Below are 17,411 nucleotides of genomic sequence, written 5' to 3'. Positions count from 1 at the left end.
AAAAAAGTGAAATCCAGCCAAATTGCTAGAGTATCAGGTAAAAAGTTGTGTCAGGATCAGAAAATATAAGCAAGAAGGAAGCTTTTAGGGGAGGTACAAGAAGGAAGACAGTTCTATTCTTGTAATGATATAGTGTATTCTTAGTGTGTACTTCATAATTGTAACAACCTCCTTTATAGGTGTGCTAGCTGTAAAAATCATTTTACAAAGATATTTTAAACAGTTTAAAGTGATTCAGCTGTCACAGTGTTCTGTTACCTAAGAGAGCAAGTAAACCTTGTCTTTGTTATCAAAATTGGAGTCCATTGTAATTGTGAGAAGAAAATTCTCGAAGTTGAGAAGTTTTAACTTGCCCAAATATTCAGGGCAAAGACCAAGAGAAAAGTCATTTGTCTCCTCGGGAGACAGAGATGATTGGAAAAGCAGGGCTTCTTATTTTTCATGTCATTCCATCTCACTGGTGAGTTTACCAATGCAGGAACAGTTTGTGATGACAAAGATGACAGAATGCTAAATTGAAGAAGAAAGTAAGTTGGTTGAAAAATACTGTTGGAATTGATTTATGCAAATTTTCTGGGTTGTTTCAGAGCAAATTTTCCCCAAACTTATGGAGAGCAGATGGAAAAAGGAAAATAGTTTATCTTTCAACAAGAGAAATGATGGCCCTGCTAAATTTAGACTCTTTGGCTTTAACTTGTGACATCTGGGAAAATACTCAAATCTGTTAATCATTTAGTTTGTATAACCACCTAGAAGAGCCCAATGTCCAGGATAGACCTCTAACATGGGCTTACGAATGGCAGATATTACCAGGCTGATTTAATTTCCTTTAATAAAAGATAAAAAGTCTTGTCAAGGAGAGGAAGGCAACATGCATTGGCTTTCTGGATGTCAACAAGGTTTTCATTCATTCATTGTGAAGGGCTTGCTAACAAGCTAGGAAGATTTGGACTGGACTGCACTGCTCAGGGGAATGTCCAGATAGGCTGTGGGATGTATGTGCCTAAAACAAGTCAGTGCAGTGGCTCAGCACCAAGTCAGGGGGACACAACAAGTGGAGCCTTCCAGCAAGAAGTTCTGTCACTGCTGTGTGAAGGAGCCTGGCTTGTGAAAATTCATAATGTACAAGGATTCTTTTTACTGTTTGGAAAGATTCACTGCCAGTCCCTTTAAATAGCTACCATCCTAGAGAATATTAATCATTCAACTATTTTTTTGATTTATAAATAGTCAATTCATATACCATTCATAAGGGTTACTTTTCTTGTGGAAATTTAGGTACAGCTGCCCTAAGTATCTTTATCAGTTACCTTGGCTGGGGAAATTAACAGCATGTTTATTGAACTTGTACATTATACTGTGTTATAACATTATACCATTTTTCAAATGTTAGTAAGGTCGCTAACATTTTGGAAAAGGATTACAAGTGACCTTTAGAGATAGAACAGAAGTTTTCAGAAAGGCCTCTGACACCACTCCCACATCCCCTTCGAGGACAGTTGATCTGCTTTTATCTCTTTTACTTGTTCTTAGTTCCTGGCAAGATTTCAATGGAGGAAAAGGCTTCTCTATTTAAAAAAAATAAAAATCAATGAAAATCAATGAATCAGAGAAGTGGCCTGGCTAAAATGGGATGAAGTTCAGGAAGGACAAGTATTAGGATACTGAGGGATACTGAAGTTTAGGGGAGCCGCTAAATAACACTCCTTCATTTCCCTCCTCCACTTGAAATCTATTGAGAAATAAGACCCAGAAGCCAACCAGAGTTCCAGATTACAGCTTTATTCCTGATCAAAGCTGGAGGAAAGGATATAGCCTACATGTGTATTCATGAAAAACTTCCAAGTAGTTCACATATTGACAGACCTACCCTATGGGTCTGTTGTAGGGGTGGAACCTACCCCTTAAGCACCACATGTCAGAGAACATACCAGAATATTCAAAAGAGCTTCAGCAACAGGCCTGCAGAGAGCATGCTAGTTTCCTGTTTGCAAACCAACCAGTCAGATGAGAAGGTGGAAATGTGGGTGCAGAGGGTAATAAAAAAGAAAACATTGCTTTTAGGCTTTGCCGTTCTGAGGAGAAAAGTGCAAATTCTCTCCTTCCTGTGGTGATGTAAGTGGAGAATAAATAGCTAGTGGCTAGTCAGATCAAGCTGGGACAAGAACCCAGGTCACTTTCTGTCAGTGACAGAAAGGCCCATGTTTTTCTGTTGGTATGAAAAGACATTTTTAGTTGACTATGGAAACTTAAACCCAACCTGAATTAACATATTTACTGAGACAGGAGGTGTTCTCTTTCTGTAAGTCAGATTTACATAAAGGATTGTTACAGGGTATAGAATTATAAGATACATAAGTCTGATTTATATTAAAGGAAGGTATAGAATTATAGGATATAAAAACTGTAAGGGACCTTAGAGTTGGTTTTTCAGCCCTTTCATTCCTTGGGTGAGGAAACAGCCCCAGGACTTACTCTGACTTACTCTGACTTACTCTGGACCACTTGCCAAGCGAGTTTGAGACAGCTAGGAATAGACCAGGCCCTTCTAATTCTTGATTCACTGTTCCCCACACCTAATTGTTCTGTACTTAGATGTCAGGGAAAGTAGGCTTAAAGTGAAATTTTAAAATTTTATTAAACGTATAAACTAATCTAACAAGACATATCTGTGAAGTGAATATAGGCTTACCATGAAGATACTGCAGGTTCAATTCCCAGACCACCACATTGAACTGAGTCACAAGAACTTTTTGCTTTCCCAGTTCATAGAAAAGTTGTTTACACGATACTGTAGTCTGTTAAGTGTGCAATAGCATTATGTCTAAAAAACAATGTATGCACCTTAATTGAAAATACTTTATTGCTAAAAAAAAATTGTTAATGATCACCTGAGCCTTCAGCCAGTCATAATCTTTTTGCTGGTGGGGACTCTTGCCTCGATGTTGATGGCTGCCGAGTGATCAGGGTAGTTGTTGCTGAAGGATGGGGTGGCTGTGGCAATTTCTTAAAATAAGACAACTACGAATTTTGCCGCATTGGTGGACGCTTCCTTTCAGGAAAGTTTTCTCTGAAGCATGCAGTGCTTTTTGATAACATTTTATCCACAGTAGAACTTCTTTCTATTTTCTTTTATTGGAGTCTGTCCTCTTAAACTCTGCCACTGATGTATAAACTCAGTTTATATAATATTGTAAATCCTTTGTTGTCATTTCAACAATGTTCACAACATCTTCACCATGAGTAGATTCCATCTCAGGAAACCACTTTCTTACTTATTCATAGAAAACAACTCAGTCATTAAAGTTTTATTATGAGATTGAAGCAATTCAGTCACATCCTTAGGCTTCACTTCTAAATCTAGTTCTCATGCTCTTTCTACCACTTATGCAGTTACTTCCTCAACTGGACTTTTGAACTCCTTAAAGTCATCCATGAAGGTTGGAATCACCTTCTTCCAAACTCCTGCTAATGTTGATCTTTTGACCTCCTCCCGCGAATCACGAATGTTCTTAATGTCATCTAGAATGTTGAATCCTTCCCAGAAGGTTTTCAACTTTGCCCAGATGCATCACAGGGATCACTATCTGTGGCAGCTGTAGCCCTACAAAATGTACTTCTTAATAGCCTTACAAAATGTATTTTTTAAATAATAAGACTTGAAAGTCAAAATGACTCCTTCACCCATGGGCTGCAGAATGGATGTTGTGTTAGCAGGCATGACAACAACGTTGATCTCCTTGTACATCTACATCAGGGCTCTTGGGTGGCCAGGTGCATTGTTGATGATCAATAGTATTTTGAAAGGAATCTTTTTTTCTGAGCATTAGGTCTCAAGAGTGGGCTTAAAATATTCAGTAAACCATGCTGTAAACAGATATGCTGTCATCCAGGTTTTGTTGTTCCATTGCTAAAGCACAGGCAAAGTAGATGTAGCATAATTCTTAAGGGCTCTTGGATTTTCAGGATGGCAAATGAATGTTGGCTTCAGCTTAAAGTTGCCAGCTGCATTAGCCCCTAACAAAAAGTCAGCCTGTCCTTTGAGGCTTTGAAGTCAGGCATTGACTTCTCCTTTCAAGTTATGGAAGTCCTAGATTGTGTCTTCTTCCTATAGAAGTCCGTTTCATCTACATTGAAAATCTGTTCTTCAGTGTAGCCACTCTCATCAGTGATCTTAGCTAGATCTTCTGGATAACTTGCTACAGCTTCTATATCAACACCTGCTGCTTCACCTTGCACTTTTGTGACATGGAAGTGGCTGCTTCTTCTAGCTTCAAAGTTTTCTTCTGCAGCTTTCTTACCTCTCTCAGCCTTCATAGAGTTGAAGATTCATTCTGTCAACTCTAGGAAGAGTTAGAGCCTTGCTCTGGATTAGGCTTTGGTTTAAGGGAATGTTGTAGCTGGTTTGATCTTCTCTGCAGACCACTAAAACTTTCTCCGTATCATCAATGTGACTATTCTTCTTCTTACTCCTGTATTTCCTGAAGTGGCATTTTAAATTTTCTTCAAGAGCTTCCTTTGTATTAACAACATGGCTGTTTGGTGCAAGATGCCTACCTATCTCAGCTTTCGACATGCCTTCCTCACTAAGTTTAATCATTTCTAGCTTTCGATTTAAAGTGAGAGAAGTGCAACTGTTCCTTTCACTCGAACACTTAAGAGTCCATTGTAGGGTTACTAATTGGCCTGATTTCAATATTGTTGTGTCTCAAGGAATAGGGAGGCCTGAGGAGAGGGAAACAGATAGGGAACAGCTGGTCAGTGGAGCAGTTAGGACACATACATTTATCGATTAAGTTCACTGCCATCTTATATGGGTATGGTTCATGGTGCCCCAAAATAATTACAATAGTAACATCAAAGCTCACTGATCATAGATCACCATAAAAGATATAATAATAGTGAAAAAGTTAGAAATATTGCAAAAATTACCAAAATGTAACAGAGAAACACAAAGTGAGCACATGCTGTTGGAAAAATGGCACTGATAATACAGGGCTGCCACAAACATTCAATTTGTAAAAAATGCAATATCTGTGAGGTGCCATAAAGCAAAACACAGTAAAATGAGGTATGCCGATATCCATAATGTGTGGAAGAGTGGTTTAAATTGGTAGGCTCTGAAGTTAGGCTATCTGGATTCAAATCTTGGCTGTGCCATTTCCTAGTTGTTTGGCCTGGACAAGTTGCTTCGCTTTCCCAAGCCTCAGTATCCTCATGTATAAAGTGGAGATAATAACAGCACCTACCCAGAGGGTGGCTGTGAGGTTCATGTAAGAAGGATGTATATTACATGCTATGCTTAGTATAAGTGAGTTCCTAGCATATAAGCACTGATAAATATTAGCTATCCTTAGTCATCATCATGATTATTTTACCTCGGAGAGACTTTTAAAATTTGACCTGTGAAGATAATAAACCCTTAGCTTAGGATTTTACCCATCCCAAGTTACTCCTTTGTCCTAAACCTCCATTCTTTAGGCCTCTTGTAATCATCTTTTACTGTCTGTCCTTTGGCCCCATGCTCTGTCACCAAGTCCTGTCCTATTTGTTTCACATGTTTCTCATTTAACTCTTTCATCTGTATTTCCATATGAATTCAGGTCTTGATTCCCTAGGTGTGACTTACTATTCACGCCTCTTAGCTGCTGCTCCTCCTCCTCCTCCTCCTCCTCCTCCTCCTCCTCCTCCCCCCCCCCTCCCCCCCCCCCTTCTTTTTTTTTTTTTTTTTTTTTTTTGAGACAGGCCCTGGTTCTGTCACCCAGGCTGGAGTGCAGTGGCATGATCATGGCACACTGCAGCCTCCACCTCCTGGGATCAAGTGATCCTCCCGCCTCAGCTTTCTGAGTAGCTGGGACCACAGGTGCGCACCGCCATACCTGGCTATATTTTTGTGTGTGTATTTTTGGAAGAGACAGGGCCTTGTCATGTTGCCCAGGCTGGTCTCGAACTCCTGAGGTTAAGCAATCTGCCAGCCTCTGCCTCCCAAAGTGTTGGGATTACAGGTGTGAGCCATCGCGCCTGGCCTCAAACCTCCTAGCTTCTTCTGACTACAGCTTCACCTTCCTCCAGGCTGTCCTGTATGTAACTATCAGACTGATTTTCCTGTTTACCCCGCCTTGGATTCTGTAGTGTGTCTACTGTCTGCTGCTTTTAAGGCCAGGCTCTCATACCTCAACTTCAGGTCTTTTAGGAACATCAGTGTCCAATAGAAATACAATGCCAGTCATACACATAATTTAAAAAATTCTACTAGCCATAGTAAAGAGTAAAAACAGGTAAAATTAATTTTACTAAAATATTTTGTGTAACCAAAAATATCTAGGACATTATCATTTCAACATGTAATCAGTACAGAAATAATGAGATTTTGGTATTTCTTGTTCTGCATCTTCAAAATGCCAAATGCATTCTATACTTATATCACATCTTGATCCAAACTAACCATACATCAAGTGTTAAATAACCACATGTAGCTAAAAGCTACTGTATCAGATAGTGCAGCTGTAGAATGTGACTTGCCACCACATAAACAAGACATAACTGTGTTTCACTTCTTCCTTGTCTGTTAAAATAGGGATGTTAATGCCATGCCTATTTTATAGGGTTGTCCTAAACCAATGTGAAGTGTGAAAGTGCTTGGTAAACAGTAAAGTTCTGTAAGAATGTATGGAAGTTATTATCAGGAGTGAAGGTTTTTACTAACATAAGAATACAATATCTTTGGAGTAAAGTAATTTAATGTATACTCACTATCTCTTTATAATTATCTTTTTGGAAAAAATTTATCACATTAATAAGATTCTCTAAATACTTCAATAAATCTGTGGGCCTTTTTTCCTTCAGCATGTTGCGCAATGGACGTAGGGACATTTGTTCTTCTCTTGATATAGGGAGCTGGACCCCTACCAAAGAGTTAATTGCTCTTGGTAGTAAATGTAGCCTACGTACTTTGTAGTACTGAGGTAGGAGTGGCATTAAAAATTTCCCATATCATCCAATTCATTGCAAGGAATAGGAATTAACCTAAAAACAATGTCAGAGATTTAGATACAGAAACTTTTAATATCTGGGCCGGGCACAGTGGCTCACTCCTGTAATCACAGCACTATAGGAGGCCAAGGCAAGTGGATCACCTGAGCTCAGGAGTTCAAGACTACCCTGGGCAACATGGTGAAACCCTGAATATACTAAAATACAAAAAGTTAGCCAGGCATGGTGGCACACGCCTGTAGTACCAGCTACTCAGGAGGCTGAGATACAAGAATCGCTTGAGCCTGGGAGGTGGAGGTTGCAGTGAGCCGAGATCGTGCCACTGCACCCCAGCTTGGGCTACAGAGTGAGACTCCATCTCAAAAAAAAAAGGAAAGAAAAAGAGAGAGAGAGAGAGTGAGAGAGAAGGAGAAAAGGGAGGGAGGGGAAGGAAGAAAACTATTAATATTTGTAAAATGCTTTCATTCCATATTCTAAAGGAAAATTTGAAGACAGATTGATGAATAACACCACTAACAATCAGGACACATTATTTTAAATCATGATGAGTCATAAAGTGGTACCCAAATCTTATCCTAGCCCTTTACCAAACCAAACAGTCCACTAGTTTTTTAAAATTATACCTTGAACTACCACATGGCCCTTCAGGAGTTCAAATTTGATATATAACCGTTGTTTCCAGTGTGGAAATAAGATTGCTAAACGAAGTAACTCCAAAAACAAGAATCAATTTTATATAATGGCTTCAGGGTAAAGGACCCCTGCCCACCATTACAAGTTTGGGAAAGCCAGAAACTTCAACATAATGCATGACCCTTTCTCTCTCACCTGTCCCTCTAATTAGCTACTAAATCCTTAGGACTCCTCCTCTGAAATACTTCTTTAATCTGCAACATCCTCTCCATCCCCACTGCCCTAACTCAGGCTTTCATCACTTTTCTCATAAGCTCTTTCAGCAGTCTCCAAACCAGTTTCCCTGCCTCAAGCTTCAGCCTCCCTTCCACCCCACAATTTATTCTCCAACTACCAGCACAGATCTTAGTGAAATACAGATCTGATCATACCACTCCCCGGATTTAAAACCTTGAGTTCTTCCCAGGGCCAGCAGATAAAATCCAGTCTGCTGAGCATGGTGTACAAAGCACTTTATAGTCAGAACCCAAATTATCTTAATCAGCCTTGCCTCCTGCCATGTGCCCAGAGCAATGATAATCAGATTACTGGTGGTTCTCAAGTAAGTCCTATCCTTTTATCTGTTCTCTTCTCTTGCACAGTCCCCTCCACCCCTCACATCAGTGAGTCTCATGATCTTCACTTCATCCCATCAGGCTTTCTCAAATGTCCCATTTTCAGTGAGAAGCCTTCCCTCACTCTCTGGTCACTTGTTCTTTCAGTCTCCATAAATGCATCTCTTATTCCTTTGTGGCAGGAACCCCTCAAGAGCTCATTCCTCTCTATATCCCCAGCACGTAGCATTCTGCCAAGTATAGCATAGTTTGTCAGTAAAAAAATTGTTGAATAAATACAAGAAAGAATTGATCCTCTCCTGCACCCAAATGTACACCTTTCTTTTCTACCCCAAAGAAGAAATCTAACTTCCTAATTCTGTATGATTTATAATCAACTACTGATAGTTCCAGGTATTTGAAAGGACACTTTAAACCATAATGATTCCTTTTCACTAAAGTTTAGTTTATCTAGTCCAATAAGATTTTCCTTGGGCCATAAAGAGTTATTCTCATTCCCTATATTCCCAGTGCTAAAAGTCATATATATACAATTTGACCAAAAGAGCACCTGGAAAGTTTTAACTTTTAAATGCTTCGACTTATAGGATATGTTAGGAATATTAAAATAAAAGACAACAAGCTAAGCACATCTTTAATTTCACAAGAATCGCCAGCTATTGGACCTGGAGTGAATCTTAACCAAGATCACCTTCACCTTGTAGGGTTATGCAGGTTGTGTTCTGTTTAACCCTAGGGGGTGCCACTCTCACAGATTACGATGTGAATGACTCTGCGAGGTGGTATTCTCAGCCTTACACAGTGTCCCTGCTTATCAGATCATCCTCCTTTTCAACTTAGGTCCTAATAAGCCAACTGGTTTGCTCAAGGTCACACAGGTATTTCATAACAGGGTTCATAGCCAATAACCTGACCCCTTTCTTACTTCTCAGTCATTCTACTAATCCAAATTGCTCTGGAAGACCATGAAACCAGAAAAGAGTGTTTGATGTAGTTGCATGGATAATGGACTATATGCCTTCAGCTAAATGTGAAATTCAAATGGTTTGGTTTATCTCGGTACCATTTGCTCTTGTTTTCCACCTCCCGCTGTACTGGCCTGGTTGGCATAACTTCAGCATTTAGCATATCACACTGCTGCTCTCAGGCTCTCCGAGGCTCAAGTGGCTGTTCCACTCTGTTGCCAAGCTGTGCCGTCTTCTCTCTTTCTTGCTGGCCCATTCCTCTGTGACTTCCTGTTAGCTGCCACCTTCTTCTTTTAGCTTCTCTTCTCAGCATTTTTTTGCTGCTTTGTTTCTATACCCATCTCAGACCAGTCAGCACGATCCTTTCCTTCCTTCTATTCTACAGAGCAATCAATCACAGCATGTTGGCTGTTGACCTTGGATCTTTGGTTGTTTGCTGCTGTTCATAGCTGCTGGGCGTGGCTAGAGGACGCTGCTTCTTTGCCAAAACTTTTTGTTTCTTTTTCTTTCTCCTCTTATTCTAGATCTTGGGCTTTCTGAATGCTTGAAGATGCCAGAAGGGTTATATCCAAATAAGTGTGGCTCTATTCCTATTATTCCCTCTTTACTCTTGCTTAAAAGTGAAAATATTGCTTGGGTGGAAGAATCTTGGTTAGAAGAATTAATGTAGCTCAGACAGTCAGTATAACTAATTGTTTGTCTCTACCAAGGACAATGCATTTAAAAAATAACTACTCCTTCCTCTGCCCCTTACTCCATGCTTACCATCAATGTCAAGCTAGGGTAACGTGTGTTGGCAGGTTTGGTTGAGCCTGAATAGAAAACTGGACCTCTTGAGCCACAGTCCTTCAGCCATAATGGACGAAGTATTTTTGACTTCAGTTCTTTGCAGTTGATCATTAGAGCTAGCAGGTCTTTCCGAAACTGCTTGCTTTAGTTCTACCTGATCAGTGAAGATATAGAATAGAATTAGGTTAAGGAGTGGTAAATTTCTTAGAGTTTTGATACTTGCTGTTTATGTTTGTACTTTATATATTGTTCATTGTGTAATTGAGAAATTCTTTGTAAATGTTTGGTTTGCAGGCTGGTTGGAAGGAAAATCATGCAACATTCATGAGCGAACTAAAAAATCTTCAGGCTTCTGGACTGACTACTCTTGGTCAGGCTCTAAGATCCTCATTTGATTTGTTAAATCTCAATAGATTAATATCTGGAATAGACAATTATGGACAGGTAAAAAAAAAATTTTGAGTGAGTACAGCTAATTTATTTTGGTGGCTTGGGGTAAGAATTTAAAATTGGGCATGGTTACTGAGTTTTCTGCTACTTTTCATAACCTCCAAAAATGAGATTCATATTACCTTTTAAATATATACTTTTAAAAAATCCCTCTTCTTTTGGTTCTTGTATATGGCTTGATAATAGAATAGCTAAAATTGTCTACTATGAGATAATCAGATGTTTGAGAATGATGTGAATAAACGGCTGAGAAATATCGGAACAAGACAATTGGAAAGAAACTTTCAGTGTCCTTAACTCCTCTGCCCCTCCCAATTTGATGAAAAAGCTCTAGGATAAGAAGGCAGAGTAGCATTTGCTGTTGCTCCCATTGTCCTTTCCTCCTCTAAAGTCTGTGCTCACAGTAACCAGAGTCACTCTCCAGGTTGCAGCACGTAAGTCACTAGTGTCCTATCTGTGCCAGGATTTTGACTCAAGTGAATGATTCATGAGGGTGGATGATAATGCCAGTATAATCTTGTAATATTATTTTATGATTACTTGGAAAGCAGAGTGAGAGAGGTATTTAAATGTTAATGGTTTGGGGAGTTACTGAATTATAAGAATTTCTCAGTTTATACTGAATGTTACCTCTTCAGGGGTTGTTATTTTGATTCCCACCTATTTCATTCCCTGATCATTTCTTCCTTATTTATCCAGACAAATTTTATCATATTCTTGAGAGATCATTGGCAAGGCAAATGTAAAAGTTTAAATACACTTCTATTACTTTACATGGCTCTAATGCTTTTTAAATGTATTTTAGGGGAGAAATCCATTTTTTTTAGAACCATCTATTTTAATTACCATCACAGATGGAAACAAGTTAACAAGTACTGCTGGTGTTCAAGAAGAGGTGAGATTTTTTTTTTTTTTTTTTAATTTTGTTTAAATGGCAGGGAACATGTAGCTATTTCTGTGGGAGGCATTTCCAGTTAAGAATAAGTTTGGTCAAATCACCCATCTTGGTAATCCTTGAAAGATTGCTTAATTTTATTGAGTTACATGAAAGAAAAAGTCAACCCTTTAATTCTTTCTTCATTTTTATATGGGTTGTTATGATGAACCTTTTCACATTTTTGCCTTATCAGCTCCATCTTCCTTTGAATTCCCCTCTGCCTGGAAGTGAACTAACCAAAGAACCTTTTCGTTGGGATCAAAGGTTATTTGCCCTGGTATTGCGTTTGCCTGGAGTGGCTTCTACCGAACCAGAGCAACTAGGGAGCGTACCAACTGATGAATCTGCCATCACACAGATGTGTGAAGTCACAGGAGGTATTGGCAATATTAAACGTTTCTGAAGGAAAAATTCAGAGCATAGAGTATATTTTTCATTAAATGCCATATCCAATCTTTACTTGTTTTCCTTCAAAGCCTTTTAACTCTGTTGCTTAAAGTCATCATTGGTATGATACTTGCTGCCAATGTAGTTATGATTATTTCAAGCTGTATTTTAGGATTTTAAAATGCTTATATTATGAAATTATATTTTATTTGATCAAACTTGTGCTGTTTATTTTTCCTTCTGGGATAGGTCGCTCCTACTGTGTGAGAACACAAAGAATGTTGAATCAATGTTTAGAATCTCTAGTTCAAAAAGTTCAGAGTGGTGTAGTTATTAATTTTGAAAAAACAGGACCAGATCCACTTCCTATTGGAGAAGGTATAGTAGATAAACTTTTTTAACCCTAAAGTGTTATATAGGAGAATGAGAAGACATTAAATAAATTATTATAGACACAGTCTTCACTATCCACATGCATTTGAGTGGTTACAAACATCCATCCAAACAACTACCTATGTATATGTGTCAGGTAGCCAAATTCTAACAACTTTAATTTCATGTTGGATGTTCCTAAGAATGTGTTTCCTTTTCCTGGTGCATTTTATATTCTCTGGTCCCAGTCTTTGGATTGCACTGACTCATTCACTTCTCTATTCACAAAATGTCTGGAGATTCACTATGGTATGTACTTAAATAATAATCTGGTTTTTGTTTTGTGAGTGCCAAATATGCTAAGCCATCTTTATGAAATATGTGTTAGTTTCTGCACCTCAGCAAGAAATTATGAATGTTTATCCAGGAACTGCTCATCTTCTCTAAGATCCTACACTAGTATTTTCCCGGTCACTTTTTCACTTTGAAGTTAAGGGTTGAGCAACCTTTTCTCCAAATGAGATTTCACAGAAAGTTTGACATCCAAAAATTGATGAAAGTAGGGTGACTTTTGCATAGGGGAAGTTAAATTGTAGTGAATCTCCAGATAGTTTGTGAATGGATGTTTGTGATCACTTGAATGCAGATGGATTTCAGAGGGATCAGGGAACTAAACAAGCACCATGGTAATGCATTGCACGAACAGAGCTCCTAGGAAGTCCATGTGTATGTATGTGTGTGTGTGTGTGTGTGTGTATTTTCCATTATTGTTACCACAGTGCTTGTCTAGCCTGATTTATATGTTTTAATTGCCTTGACCAAGAACAAAGGGGTCAAATGCATAAGGGCAGAAATCTATACATTTCTGTCTGAAGCAGTGGATCCTGTGGCTCCTGATCTTTTGTTGTTGTTGTTACTGTTGTTGTTTTGCTCTTTAGTTCCTCATCCTTTTGAGAAGCTGTTGGAAAAAATACAGACTCCTTTCCCTATAAATACAGACATAACTAACACATCCACAATTTTGTATATAATCTCAGGGATTTTTTGGACCTCCAAGTTAAGAACATCTGCCATAAAAGACTGAGGCTCCACAGCCTATTTTAAATTAGCTGTGTAGGAAGGGCATGTTATACTGCTAGCAATCCAAAATTTCGTGCTCACTATCTTAGCATAAACTGGGAACTTACATATTGAAGTCCTAGTGGGATCTGGTGTCATGTAAATGGCTCAGATTTTTTTTCTAGCTCCAGTTCTCCTTTGTCCAGAGTTCTTAACCTTTCAGGTTCTGATGAAAGTGAAGAACCCTTTCCTCAGAAAAATACACATTGTCAGAATTGTGAACTCAACCTAAGGGGGGTCCTCCAAAGCCATTACATGTCTTTTTCCCTAGTGCACAGTAGACCCATTAAATCTCCTAGTCTAAAGAAATTACTTGATTAAAGTAATGCTTAAATAAGTTATTCAAATGACTGGTAATTTAAGAAAAATGAGACTGAAATCATTAAAACATATCTTTTACAAATATTATCATTGAAAGGTTATGTAAGTCTGCCTTGCCCTGATTTGGGGTGGGGGGGAGAAGGAGGAAGGAAATGAAATATGCTGGTTTAAATCATTAAAATGCATTCAGGATACATTATTCAGCATTATGCAGCACCTATTGTCCATGGAATTTTGATGGTGGATGGAGAAACCATAGTGAATTCACCCATGATAAACTTGATGTGTTTGCTTTGTGCTCCCCTCAACTATATACACATTGTCTGCATTTCTTATATCTTTAAGTGAATTTGGCTAGTTTTTATTTTGCCTTTGTGGTCATTGGGTCTAATTGTTTGGCAAAGAACACTTTTTTTCATGTATTTGGAAATAGAAAGAATATATAAATGGAATTTATGATCTATTTGTGTCTATTCCAGAAATGTGAAAACTATACCAGGGAGTGAACAATTTCATTTGCCTAATTTAGTAATTGAATTCTTGAAAAATAACTGTAGTGTTTTGATGTTTTTAATTTATGTGTACGAGTCTCAGAAAATTTAAAACCAGTTTTACCATAGTTTTCTGCATAACTGCATATTCTCTTACTAGGTTAAGAATGGTGGGGGGCGGGGTGTTGGGTTAGAAGAGACAGATTAGATGAAAAGAGTTGCTAGAGAGAACATTTAGAAATCCTAGTAGAGTTACTTTTTTTTTTCTTTCATTTTTCATGAATCATTGTTCTTGTTTTATTTGGGACTTTGCTTTCAGCTGGAAAATTTGTACAAGAAGATCAGCAGCTGTAAAAGGAAATTCACACCTTAGTTTGTCTTTTGTTTAACTTTTAGATGGACTTATGGATTCATCTAGGCCAAGCAATTCATTTGCTGCTCAGCCATGGCATAGTTGTCATAAGCTCATTTATGTACGACCTAACTCTAAAACTGGTGTTCCTGTTGGACATTGGCCAATTCCAGAATCTTTTTGGCCAGATCAGAATTTACCTTCACTAGTAAGTGTCATAAAACAAAAAGGTAAACATCATTCTGGATTTTCAATTTTCTGATTACAGTGAACCTTTTAAAATAGCTTTGAGGCCTTTATGCTATGCCACAGACAAGTAAGTCTTCCCTCCTTTGCCTTCTATCTCTTACTGGAAGTCTAGCTTTGTGCGTAAAATCAAAGGAGTTCCTTTATTTTCTGATACTTGTCATTCTTCAGTTGCCTTTGCCACTTGAGCTGCCCTTTTTGATGTTAAAACATTGCTGTTTTTGATGCTGTTATAATCTGTTACTTGGTTTTCATTTCAGAGCAGCTGACTTGATTTATGTGGCAAACACAATGTCTAAAATGTACTGGCCTTGGTTTTCATGCACAGCCTCAGGAAGTTTGAACATAGTTTATACCTTGGATAGGTTCTGGGAACATATTAAAAGCATATTCAAAATTCTACTTCTTCCTACTTGTCATCTTTTTGTCATCAATGGACTTTTGTAGCAATATACCTTTCAATGATGGGTAATTAATCAATATTTAAAAAATAATCTCTAAGCAAGAACTTGTCTTTTTGGTCACTGCATTTGGTAGGAGAGACTTTACTATTATAGTTGCTCCTAGTGCCAAATCAATTGGCCTTTCTTTTGGAGGGAGGGCAGTGTCTAGTAATAAGGGAGATGGTATGAAACCCACTCTCTCTTTTCTCTTCTTTCCCCTTCCCCAAATTGTAAGAAGGCCTGAGTAATCTCCCTAGTGTGGGCTCAGGAGGGGACACAAACAAATCACTACTTCTTCTATTTAACATCTTCCTGGTTCAGTTAATCTATATTCTGTCTCAGTTTTAGAAATTTCTGACAGTGAATTGCATTTTCTCCTGGATTACTGCTTTTAGGCTTCTGCGCTTTTTTCAGAAGTGGCCATGAAAGACCTGAATGTAAGACTGAAGAATCCTTTCGGCCCCTGCTGTGGGTGAGGGTAAATGTCCCACTCCTCTCCTCAGGGCTTCAAGGTGTTACGCCTGCGAAACGTCAGCCCTTCCAAACTCCAGAGTATAGGTTTTATGGCAAATTTACTTCATTTTTCTTAGCAACAAGTCATCACTCTTGTCTTTATTACATTTTTACCTGTTCAAATCTAAGGAGTCAGAAACCTTTTACGAGGTTAATTAAAACTAACTCGGGAAAAAACAAAATAGAATAAAAGACATTACAAGTAATTCACACATAGCTCATGTTACCATTCCTCCATCTTTTTTTTTTTTCTTTTTAAATTTTGTTTATTTTTTCTGATAAGTTTAATCAGTCATATTCTCTTCTATTACCTTAAGGATAATCAACATGAAGAGGCAAAACACAAACACGCCAGTAAATTGTGAAGCACACTAGATCTGTTGGTTTGTTTGTATCAGCCATTCTATGGATAGATATACACACAAAATACACCACATTTTAACTGTAATACATTGTCCTCCATCTTTAAAAGTTCATTTAAGAGCTATTTTTCTCAACCCCCAAACATCTTAAAATTGTAAATTATAAAGGCAAATGAATATGTTTTCATAAAGGAAGCAGAGATATTTTATCATATTCATATTAGCCTTACAGATTTCTCAATAAGAATAGGCTGACCCACTTCTTACTTTGTCTCTGGGACTTGTCCTGTGGCCCTCTCTCTCCATGTTGCCCTTGCTGTTCGCCTTTATTTCTCTGGTGCTCTCCAATCACACAAGCTAAACCTGTTACTTAAATGGCTTCTCCATTAATCTGCTCCAGTACCCCAGGTACACAGGCCTTCCAAGCCCAGCACAAAGCATCCCCAGCTCCAGCTATTCAAGGCAAACACGTTGGTGTTAGCAATACTGCAAGAATTCATCTGGGCCCTGGCGTTGTGACTGGCTCTTTATCAGTCTCTATCTTGCCCTTTCCATCCCTCTACTGTTTTTCATCTTGCTTGTTCATGGCTTTAGCCCTCTCATTACCTTATTAGAAAGTTGCATGGATTTCTTCATTCCCAACGTATCTGGACTATCTGTAACCTCATGGTACAAAGGAATGAAGGGCAGGGAATTCTTGGAGGTCATAAAATAGATCTGAAATTCAACATTCATCCTACGACTCATAATAACTTCTTAAACATATTCAAAACAGTTTTTTTCAACTCACTGAAATTTTAGTTATGAGTGTTGTAATTTACCTTTCCTCTTCCTAATGTCAAGTAGATAGTAAAGAATCTGAGCCCTCCCGTGGAAGCCATTGGTGGTTCCTAGAGATCTAGTAATCTTCTTTCTCAAAATGGTAGTCTGTATCTCAGTGATAATGTAACAAAATATAAAAGGACTTGCAGAATTGTCAGAAGTATAAGCTTGTTTTGAGACCTAACCATTTTTTCTGCTTTTTTTTTAAAAATTGTTTTAGCCTCCACGAACATCTCATCCTGTTGTGAGGTTCTCCTGTATAGATTGTGAGCCAATGGTAATAGACAAACTTCCTTTTGACAAATATGAACTTGAACCTTCGCCCTTAACCCAGTATATCTTGGAACGAAAGTCTCCCCATACCTGCTGGCAGGTACTTATCCTTACCTATTAGCCGAATGTCTGTAACCACTCTAGGATCTGGGAATTGTTTTAAGAAGCTTCAAAGGTTAATCTCAAAATAATTGGACTGACTCTGTTAATAATGTTTCTCACGAATGCTGTCAAATAAGCAACAGGGCCAGGCAAATAATTTCAGACTAATATGAATCGTTAGTCTACTGTACATTGCCATTTAAAGCAATAGAGTCTGATGAAACATG

General features: G+C 38.2%; 1 protein-coding gene across 9 annotated transcripts in view; it reads left to right on the top strand.

Moving 5' to 3' along the window:
• The window catches only part of INTS6L (integrator complex subunit 6 like), a 62,563-nt gene that overhangs the window by 14,448 nt on the left and 30,704 nt on the right, over nt 1-17,411 (top strand). For 6 of the 9 annotated variants that reach the window (XR_002519513.2, XM_021932718.2, XM_009198314.3 and 3 more), the window contains exons 3-8: nt 10,289-10,438; nt 11,250-11,339; nt 11,575-11,758; nt 12,018-12,146; nt 14,468-14,631; nt 17,030-17,182. Coding sequence is in view for 6 of the 9 variants with exons in the window: in XM_021932718.2 (XP_021788410.1) it covers nt 10,289-10,438; nt 11,250-11,339; nt 11,575-11,758; nt 12,018-12,146; nt 14,468-14,631; nt 17,030-17,182 (870 nt within the window). In the remaining 3 variants the exon portion in view is untranslated. Of the gene's footprint in view, nt 1-10,288; nt 10,439-11,249; nt 11,340-11,574; nt 11,759-12,017; nt 12,147-14,467; nt 14,632-15,507; nt 15,591-17,029; nt 17,183-17,411 lie in introns of those variants that run through there. The other 3 variants (XR_002519514.2, XR_002519515.2, XM_009198318.3) reach the window with 2 other exon arrangements.

Source organism: Papio anubis, chromosome X (genome assembly GCF_008728515.1).
Source record: "Papio anubis isolate 15944 chromosome X, Panubis1.0, whole genome shotgun sequence".
Lineage (NCBI taxonomy): Eukaryota > Metazoa > Chordata > Mammalia > Primates > Cercopithecidae > Papio > Papio anubis.
This window is presented reverse-complemented; position numbering and strand designations above follow the sequence as displayed.